Source organism: Glycine soja, chromosome 13 (genome assembly GCF_004193775.1).
Source record: "Glycine soja cultivar W05 chromosome 13, ASM419377v2, whole genome shotgun sequence".
Taxonomy (NCBI): Eukaryota; Viridiplantae; Streptophyta; class Magnoliopsida; order Fabales; family Fabaceae; genus Glycine; species Glycine soja.
Genome location: NC_041014.1, coordinates 11991724 through 12003118, shown reverse-complemented (window position 1 = coordinate 12003118; position 11395 = coordinate 11991724). Strand labels below are relative to the sequence as shown.

General features: G+C 30.8%; 1 protein-coding gene across 1 annotated transcript; it reads left to right on the top strand.

Moving 5' to 3' along the window:
* The first annotated feature begins 374 nt into the window (after positions 1-374).
* On the top strand, positions 375-1307 carry LOC114381587. The gene has a single exon (XM_028340852.1). The coding sequence runs from the start codon at positions 375-377 to the stop codon at positions 1305-1307; it is 933 nt and encodes a 310-aa protein (XP_028196653.1).
* The last annotated feature ends 10088 nt before the right edge of the window (positions 1308-11395 follow it).

Here is an 11395-nt window from a genome sequence, read left to right as displayed (position 1 = left end):
AAGAATTGGGGGTGGGTTGTTGATGTATGTTGTAATTCAGTTAGTTAGTTAGGAGTTAGGAGTTAGTTAGTTTGACAACTATGAAGGTTGTTATAGCTATATGTGCAGTGTATAAATATAGTAGTGATCATGAATGAAAATGATGAGTATGAATGAGAATGAGAGTGCAGAAGTTTTAATTCATAATTCTAAGTTCCCTCTATTTTCACAATCAATTCTTTCATCTTCTCTTATTCTCTAACATAGAGTGAGTGAGTGCATAGTGTGAGTGTGTGTGAAGAGTTCTTTGTTCCAACAACTGGTATCAGAGCTGAGGTTCAAGATCCTTGGATACCGAAATTGAGATGACCTCGAATGGAAATTTTCCAACATCTATGCCTATTCTCAAAGGTAAGAACTATGATAATTGGTGTGCTCAGATGAAGGTAATTTTTCGATTTCAAGATGTGACAGAAGTGGTGAAAGAAGGGGTTCAAGAACTTGATAGGAACCCAACTGATACACAGAAGGTGGCTCACCGTGATTTGATGAAAAGAGATGCAAAGGCGTTGTTCATTATTCATCAGTGTGTAGATGCAGATAATTTTCAGAAAATTAGATCTGTTGATACTGCAAAGAAGGCATGGGATACTCTAGAGAAATCCTATGCAGGGGATAACAAACTCAAGAAGGTGAAGTTGCAGACCTTGATAAGGCAGTATGAACTTCTACAGATGAGTGATCAAGAAAGCATTAGTGAGTTCTTTTCTCGAATCTTGGAAATTACAAATCAAATGAATGCTTATGGTGACAAGCAATCAGACTTGGGGATCATTGACAAGGTATTAAGAACCTTGACACCAAGATTCGATCATATAGTGGTGGTAATTGAGCAAGGCCAGAATCTTGAAGAAATGAAGATTGAAGAACTGCAAGGAATTCTTGAAGCTCAAGAGATGAGGCTCAATGAAAGAAATTCACAAAGATCAGTTGAGCAAGCTATGCAAGCCCAAACAACCAAAGGGCACAACTATGATGGTGGCAAGAATAAGAAGGAAAGGGAAAGTGGAAGAACAATAAGTGGAAGGGGTCAAGTGAAGGCTCCAGCAATTCTGAAAATCATAACCAGAATGAAGAAACAGATAAGAAAGGTGGAGGGAATCACAAAGTGGGCAAGAAGAAATTCAACAAGAAAGGGATTCAGTGTTATAACTGTCACAAATGGGGACATTTTGCAGATGAATGCAAAAGTAAAAGGGTTCCAAGAAATGCAGATGAGGCTCAATTGGCACAAGATGAAGATTCTGACTCTGATAAGGTGTTACTAATGGCAACAACAAACTCAGAAGAAGACAATGTTAATCTGTGGTATCTTGACACAGGCTATTCCAATCACATGACTGAACATAGAGAGTGGTTTGTAAACATTGATGATAAGGTGAAGAGCAAGATCAAGTTTGCAGATAACAGCTCTGTAACTGCAGAAGGCATTGGAAAGGTGATGATTCAGAGGAAGGATGGACAACACTTATTTATCAATGATGTGCTATATGTTCCCAATATGAAGAATAATTTGTTGAGCTTGGGACAGTTGCTAGAAAAGGGCTACTCAATGCAGATGGAGGACAGTCAAATGAAGATATTTGACAGTAAGAGGAGGCTGATTCTAAAGGCCTCTTTGTCAAGAAACAGAACATTCAAGATTGGAATTCAGATTGCAGAATTTCAATGCTTGGCTGCTTCCATAAGTGATGAAAGTTGGATGTGGCATCACAGGTTTGGTCATCTAAATTTCAGGAGTTTAAGTGAATTGAAAAGTAAGAAAATGGTTCATGGTCTTCCCCAAATTACGATACCAAAACAATTATGTGTTGAGTGTTGTGTGTCAAAGCAACCAAGGAATTCTTTCAAGTCAGAAATTCCAATCAGATCCAAAAGAAAGCTCGAAGTGATCTATTCTGATGTGTGTGGTCCTTTTGAAGTGAAATCCCTAGGAGGTAACAATTACTTTGTGTCATTCATTGATGAATTTACTAGAAAAATGTGGATATATTTCATTAAGCAGAAAAGTGAAGTGTTTAACATTTTTAAGAAGTTTAAGTTGTTGAGTGAAAAGCAAAGTGATAAGGTAATCAAAATGCTTAGAACAGATGGAGGTGGTGAGTATAACTCACATGAATTTCAAGTATTTTGTGATGAAGAGGGGATAATTCATGAAGTGACATCTCCCTATACACCTCAACATAATGGTGTTGCTGAGAGAAGAAACAGAACCATTCTAAACATGGCCAGGAGCATGATGAAAGGGAAGGGAATGCCTCATTATTTATGAGGAGAGGCAACTTCTACTGCTGTGTATATTATGAACAAGTGTTCCACTAAGAGATTGCAGGGATGCACACCTGAAGAAGCATGGTCAGAAAAAAAGCCTAATGTGAGTCATTTCAGAATATTTGGTTCACTTTGTTTTTGGCATGTGCCTGAGCAGAACAAAAAGAAACTTGATGACAAGGCTGAACCAATGATACTCATTGGATATCATCCAACTGGTGCCTACAAGTTGTATGATCCTAGAATGAGGAAGGTTGTGATTAGCAGAGATGTCTTGATAGATGAAACAAAGGGATGAAATTGAGAAATAAATGTTGTTGACAATGGTGAAAGAAATGTGATTGTGAACCTTGAAGACAAACAAAGTGAAGAGGATGTACCATCATGTGGAGAGCAACTCAGAAGGTCACAAAGAGAGAGACAAGTACCATAAACACTTAGAGATTATGAATTGTATCCTGATACAGCAATCACTGCAGAAGGGGATTTTGTGCACTTTGCTCTACTTGCTGAATCAGAACCAATGAGTCATGATGAAGCCTCACAAAGTTCACATTGGAGAGCAGCTATGGAAGAAGAATTGAGATCAATTGAGAAGAATCAGACTTTGGAGTTAGTCCATTTGCCTCAAGGAAAAAGACCAATTGATGAGAAGTGGGTCTATAAGACTAAAGTAAAGCCTAATGGAGATGTGTCCAAGTATAAGGCAAGATTAGTAGCAAGGGGATTTCTGCAAAAACATGGCTTGGATTACAATGAGGTTTTCGCTCCCGTTGCAAGACTTGAAACTGTTAGGCTCATTGTGGCAGCTACTTGCAACAGAAATTGGTCTCTATATCAACTGGATGTGAAGTCAACATTTTTGAATGGGCCACTTGAAGAAGAAGTCTACATAACTCAACCACCTGGTTATGTAGTTGCAGGACAAGAGGATAAAGTCTACAAGTTGAATAAGGCATTATATGGCCTCAAGCAGGTTCCTAGAGTCTGGAATATGAAAATTGATAGCTTCCTAGTCCAGCAAAATTTCACCAAGTGCACTACTGAGCATGGAGTTTATGTCAGAAACACAGATTCTGGTGAGTTTTTGATAATATGTCTCTATGTAGATGATTTGCTAGTGACTGACAGTAGTAAAGAAGATATAAGAGTGTTCAAAGGAAGAATAATGGATGAATTTGAGATGTGTGATCTTGGTGAACTATCATACTTCCTGGGTATTGAATTTGTTTCTACCAGTAAAGGGATTTTCATGCATCAAAAGAAGTATGCAGAAGACATTCTGAAAAGGTTCAATATGATGGAGTGCAATTCTGTTATCACACCAACAGAAACTGGAATTAAGCTGCAAATAGATGAGAATGAGAAAGAAGTTGATCCTACCTTGTACAAGCAAATTGTAGGCTCATTGAGGTACCTATGTAACACCAGACCTGATATTACCTATTGTGTTGGGTTGATAAGCAGGTTTATGGAGAAACCAAAGACACTTCACTTCTTGGCAGCAAAGAGGATTATGAGGTATGTGAAAGGAACATTGGATCTTGGCATTTTATATCCTTATAGTCAGAAGAATATAGAAGGAGAAGTGTTTGGTTATAGTGATTCAGATTGGTGTGGTGATAAAGATGATAGGAAAAGCACTGCTGGGTATGTTTTCAAATTTGGAACATCACCAATCTCTTGGTGCTCAAAGAAGCAGAGTATAGTTACTTTGTCAACATGTGAAGCAGAATATATTGCTGCTGCTATGGCAGCCTGTCAAGCTCTATGGCTGGAAGCTTTAATGGAAGAACTGAACTTGAGAAATTGCAGTCATATGAGGTTGTTGATGGATAACAAATCAGCAATTGATTTAGCTAAGCATCTGTGGCACATGGCAGGAGTAAACATATTGAAACCAAGTTTCATTTCCTGCGTGATCAAGTGAGTAAGGAGAAGCTTGAATTGGAGTTTTGTAGGTCTAAAGATCAAGTTGCAGACATACTAACTAAGCCATTGAAGTCTATCAAGTTCAAGGAATTGAGAGACAAGTTAGGAGTGACATCCTTGACAAATCTGAATTAAGGAGGGATGTTGATGTATGTTGTAATTCAGTTAGTTAGTTAGGAGTTAGGAGTTAGTTAGTTTGACAACTATGAAGGTTGTTATAGCTATATGTGCAGTGTATAAATATAATAGTGATCATGAATGAAAATGATGAGTATGAATGAGAATGAGAGTGCAGAAGTTTTAATTCAGAATTCTAAGTTCCCTCTATTTTCACAATCTATTCTTTCATCTTCTCTTATTCTCTAACATAGAGTGAGTGAGTGCATAGTGTGAGTGTGTGTGAAGAGCTTCTTTGTTCCAACATGGGTGTGTGTGTTTGTTACCTATTCTGTTCCCATCTAGAATTGGGTATACTCATTTCATCATCATTTTTATCCACTAAAAATGACTACCAATTTAAAATATTATATTTATAGATATTTTTGTCTAATTTTAATCAGAACATAGACTCAACATATTACAATAAAAAATGTCAAATTATATATATAGAGAGAGAGAAAACACAATTAATTGTTTAAACTTTTCAAAAATCCACAAAAAGTTGGAGTACTCAAACGAAAAAAATATATTTGATTATAGTTGTACAAATAATTCTTATTTTATTTAAAATACGTTTTATAAATTAATTCTAAACATAGAGTTAAATTTATATAAAACATTAATTAGATTTAAATTAATTTTTAGTATTAGAAATCAATCTTATAGTACAAATATTAATCAACAAAATATTTATTATTAAATTATTTAATTATACAAAAATAAATTTAGTTAATTAAATTATAATTATTTTATAGTTATTTATAATTAGTTAAATTATACGTAAAAATAAATCATTTAAATTATACGTAAAATTAAATTATAATTAGTTAATTCTACTTTAAAATAATATATTTGTAGATATTTTTGTTTAATTTTAAATATTGAATTAATTTAAGATATCATTAAATTGAATAATTAATAAAAAATTCAATGGCTCACTACATAATCTCAAGCCATTATAAAAAATAAAAAAAAGAAATTCAGTCTCACAAAAAGATACAATATATGTTGAAAAAACATAATTAATTGTTTTAACTTTTCAAAAATGAAGAAAGAGTAAACATATTCAAACAAAAGAAAACATATTTAATTATAGTCGCACAATTATTTCTTATAATATTTAAAATATATTTAATAAAATAAATTTAAATATAGATTTAAATTTATATAAAACATTAATTAGATTTAAATTAATTTTTAGTAAAAAAAAATGCCAATCTTATAATATAAATATTGATCAACAAAATATTTATTTATGAAACTATTTAAAATTATTTTATAAAGTTTATGAATAATTTTGTATTCAAATTGAAATAAAAACTATTTTTTAATTAAAATATATTTAATTTTAATAAATAATAAATAATTATATCAAATTATCACAATATAATATTAAAAAATATATGTTTAATATAACACATAAGTAATATATATAATATTATGATAAATGATAAATATATTCTTACATATGTATAATAATAAAATTTGAAGTAAAAAACTAAAACTAGTTTTTGTTTTTAAATGTTTTGTAACTTGCAACTAAAAATTATTTCAAACAGGACCTAAATTTAAACCTATATATAAGGATAATTACAGTAAACGTTGAAAAAGCAAGAAACTTATTTATAATTTATAATTATATATATTATCTTGTCTTTATATCTCTCAAGTGTCAAGGCAATTTACTCAAAAAGTTTTTTTTTATTATTAAACTTAGTTTTTGTCCCTCTATCTTCATTGTTCTCAAAATCGATCGACCCAAAGTAAGATAAATAAAGCTCAAATTTTAAATTCACTAATAAAAAATTATTTTACATAAATTTTTATAAAGCAAAAATGGTCTTATATTAGTACTAGGTAAAAGGATTTTAACATCAGTTCACGAGTAATTTCAACATTAATTCTAGACACAGAAGTTGAAATGACTGTTGTTGAAAGTAGGCATTTTCAACATTGGTTTTCAATAATCAATGTTGAAAATCGCTTTCTGCATCAATTTTAGCTTAAACTAATATAGAAATATAGTCAAAATTGTGTACTTCAAAGCACTTGACTAATGTTGAAATTTTTATACAACATCAGTTTTTAGCACAACTGAAGTTGAATGTGCTTACGACATCAGTTTTGACCAGAACCGATGTAGAAAGTGTTTTTACAACATTGGTTTTAACTAAAATTAATATTATAAAGATATTTTCTATATTGGTTTTGAACCAATCGATGTTATTTTTTGCTATTTTTTTAAAAATATTTTGTTTGTCTTAGGATGAACCAACCAAAATCAATTTATAAAATATATTAATTGTAAATTAGAATATTTAAAAATATAGTGATGGAGTTCTTGTCAACATTCTTGTTTCAACTTAATGTAGTAGGGATTGGAATGCAAACAAAGTGGGAAATGGAACACAAACAAAAATGAAAAGGATTGACAAAGCAAAACTGTTTATAGAAGTGAACTAGCTGTAAGATATATTTACAGTCACCTTAGCACCCTGGTTAAAATCAAGAGCACATGTATAAAAGAAAGAAAGTAGAAATTTGTCTACTTCAACCCCATGATGTAAGGATACATGCAAAAAACTAAATAAACAAAACATAACAGAACATATTAACATTTGATAGCGTATATTACCATGTTTTTCAAAAGAGAATCAGTTGCAGGTAGAAATTGATAGTCATTTGTTTCCTTTAGACCATCATAGGCATGCCTCCACTTTGAAATAACCAATTGAAATATTGACTCATTCTAGGATGTTACAATTGGCCCACATATTTGACCACTAAAATCTAAGGTATTTGCATCTTTATCACTAAAAGTCTCAAATGTGTCCCCTTTTTCTGTGGTCTAATGAAGAAGAGTACATATGTGAGAATGACATCTTTTCTCGATTGTAGACTGACAACTCACATGTATGTTATTTACAAATAAAGCAACAAGTGATACCACACAACTTGTGAAGAAGAGATGTTGTTATTTACTGTCTAATTTCATTTTGTATTTTTGTTGATTTCCATTTGTTCAACAAAATATTTCATTTATAAACTTATCATTTAGCACATAGATGATTACTTATTCCATATTCACCTTAATGAAATCCAATATCAAAGGTCACAAAAAATTGAAGCTGAAGAAAGGAAATTCACCCTCAACGATTAAGCCAAACAGCGTCTGCGAGTGGAGGAGCTAAAACACAAGAGTGGGCACGAACCGCCATTGGAGGGCAACACTGTTAGTGGATTATGAAGACAAGGGCGAAGCTGTGAACTTTGACGGAGGGAAGACGAGGGCGACACCAGAGCTGCAACAGAGACGAAGAGGGCACGAGACAGAGTGAGTGACTTAGGGCGTGGAGGCAATAATATTTTTTAAAATCGAGTTCGTTAACATCGATTTTCACTAACAATCGATGTTAATTTTAGTTAACATCAATTTTTTTTAAAAAAAGATGTTAACTTATCATTTCAACAACATTGGTTTTTGTTAAAAATCGATGTTAACTAAATCATGTTAACATTAACATTGGTTTTTTTAACTTATCATTTTTCGACATCAAGTTTTCAAAAAATTGATGTTAAATTAAGTATATTAATATTGTAGAAGCAAGCTTCATGATGAATCAAGATTGATTCAAGGAGTTTTGATGATAACAAAGATGATGACAAAAAGCTCAAAAGTCAAGATCACTTCATGATAACAAAGATGATGACATTCAAGAATGAGTTCAAGATTGAGTCAAGAACACTTCAAAGATCAAGAGTAAATTTGATTTCAAGAATTAAGAATCTAGATTCAAGATTCAAGAATAATCAAGATCAAGATTCAAGACTCAAATATTCAAGAATCAAGAGAAGACTTAAACAAGATAAGTATTAAAAAGTTTTTCAAAACATTGAGTAGCACAAGAAGTTTTCACAAAATCATTACCAAAGAGTTTTACTCTCTGGTAATCGATTACCAGATTATAGTAATCGATTACTAGTGTTTTTAAAACGTTAAGATTTTCAAAATTCAAAATGAAGAGTCACATCTGTTGATGTGTAATCGATTACACCTTTATGGTAATCGACTACCAATGACTTTTCGAAAAATTCATTTCCAAAAGTCATATTTCTTCAAGTGACTTGTTTCTGAAGATTCTTTCAAAAGTCATATCTTTTTAAGTGATTAGTTTTAAAAGAATTGCCAAGAGTTACAAGTTTTGACTTGAGTCATCAAGAAACTATAAATATGTGACCTTGGCATGAAACATGATAACAATTTATTTCATATCCATCATCTCTTTCAATCATTCAATCTATCTTTCAACATCTTCTTTCATTTCTTTCAGAACTTTCTGGTTTCATCTTCTCTTCATCTTTCTAAAAGTTTTTGTTCAAAACTTTCTCTTCCAAGAAAAGTTTTTTGTTCAAAAACTTGTACTATTCATATTTTTTATTCCCTTCTCCCTTTGCCAAAAAGAATTCGCCAAGGACTAACCGCCTGAATTCTTTTTGTGTCTCTCTTCTCCCTTTTCCAAAAGAACGAAGGACTAACCGTCTAAATTCTTTTGTGTCTCCCTTCTCCCTTATCAAAGAATTCAATAAGACACAGTCTGAGAATTCTTTTGATTCTCCCCTTTACCATAAACAAAAGATTTCAAAGGACTAACTGCCTGAGAATTCTTTTGTTTTCCCATTCACAAAGTTTCGAAGGACTAACCGCCTGAGAACTTTGTCTTAACACATTGGAGGGTACATCCTTTGTGGTACAAGTAGAGGGTACATCTACTTGGGTTGTTGACTGAGAACAAGAGAGGGTACATCTCTTGTGGATCAGTTCTAGTGGAGGGTATATCCACTAGGTTGTTCAAAGAGAACAAGGAAGGGTACATCCCTTGTGGATCTTTGCTTGTAAAAGGATTTTTACAAGGTTGAAAAGAAATCTCAAGGACTGCAGGTCGCTTGGGGACTGGATGTAGGCACGGGTTGTTGCCGAACCAGTATAAAAACTCTTGTGTGTTTGTCTCTTTTTTTCCTACTCTTTTAATTTCTGCTGTGCACTTTAATTCCCGCTTTTACTTTTGGTTAAGTTTCTTTTCTATTCTTCATTTACTTAACAACATAGTAAAAGCCTTAGAAGAGTAAATTTTTAATTAGTAAAGGTTTAGGAATAATTAATTCAATTCTCCTTCTTAATTATTCTGAGACCACTTGATCCAACAAATATCGGTTGTTGAAAAACCGATGTTAACAAACTCACGTTATTTACAATTATGTCACCACGTTTTTGTTAACATCGATTTTATGAAAAACCAATGTTAATGTAGCGATGTTAAATCTACATTTTGTAGTAGTGAATGTAAATTAAAGCGGGCTGATCGCAAATTTATTTAAATGAAAAAAATAATATTTTACGAATCTTAACATATCTATATCACGTCTCTTTAAACAAAATTTTTTCAATCATCAAACTCGATTATATTATGCTTGAATAGGCTTTGTAACATCTAGTAAAATTGGTAATGTAGTATAGTCTAGTAAACTTAATAGTATGAAACAACAGAGTGTGCCTTTTAATAAAAATCAACATCTTTCAGATTGTGGACTTCATTTATTCTTCATAGGACTTTGACAAATCCTAGGAAAATATTTTTTACATGAAAAATCTCAGACATAAAGTATTAAATGAAAGTCTTAAATGCACTACTTAAATGATATATCGGATCATCCTATGAGTGCATTGTTTGAATCTTTTAGATGCACAGAAACAAATCATGATCTAATAGCATATCAAACACAACATTATCATTTGTATTTATTTACATTTAATCAAAATAATTATGATTTTTAATTTATTTTTAAGACATAAATATCTTTTGACTTAACAAATATTAATTTAACATGAAAAGGTAAATTTTATTTAATTAATATAGTGGCAGTTTTGTAACACCACTAAGTGTAAATTTTAAATGTTTATATATATTTTTTATAACAAATAGATTATAAAATTATCATAGTGACGATTGTGAAACTATCTTTAGTATCTTTGGTGTTATTTTAAATCAAATTATCATTGTGATGACAGCATAACCAATCAATTTTAAAAATTTAAAAATCAAATTAAATCCAACAAAAATTAGATAAATAAATCATACCTAAAAAAGTTACATGACAAACAACTAATTTAACTTATCATATATATACTGTCGTGTGCATTTATGTACGAAGGGAAATTTCTGTCAAAAACTAATTTAGTATATATATATATATATATATATATATATATATATATATATATATATATATATATATATATTAATGAATATTTATTTATTTATTTACAAAAAATAATTGAATATTTATTTTAAAAAGTTGTGTTAAGCCACGTTTATTTTTAGTACGTTTTGTGTCTGTAGGTGCATTTCGTATCCATAGTTTTTGTACTGAATAGCAACACTAATAAACAAATCTTTTGCTAGTAACTCCTAAAACTAGAAGAAGGCTTCCATTTAATTTCTTCCATGCAATATAAGTGCATTGGTTTCAAAAAAATCCCAATTGGGTGGTTTGGGTTTTAAGTTTCAGGTAGGGAAACGAATAGTGTAAATTAAAGCGAGTGGATGGAAATAAAGTGGTAAAAAAGTAAAATAAAGTAAATTAGAAAAGAGAAATATCATGTATACAACGTATCAAAGAAAACAAAGAGATAAAGATGTAATAAATTTTTAGGAGTGTACAAAGTGTAATTTCTGTCAAAACTTATTTATAAATATGTAGGACTTCCAATCTCATTGTTGTGTAAGAAAAAAAATATAAAATAATTTTCATTTTAACTCTTCAATGGAACATTAATTATTATTTTCACTTATATTTTTTATAATATTAATGATAAACAATAAAATTTATAAATAAATTAATGATGATATAAAGTTAATTTTATAATATTATTACTGTCTTTCATCTATTTATTATTCTTTCTTCATCTATGTAAAATAAGACAACAACTATTTTG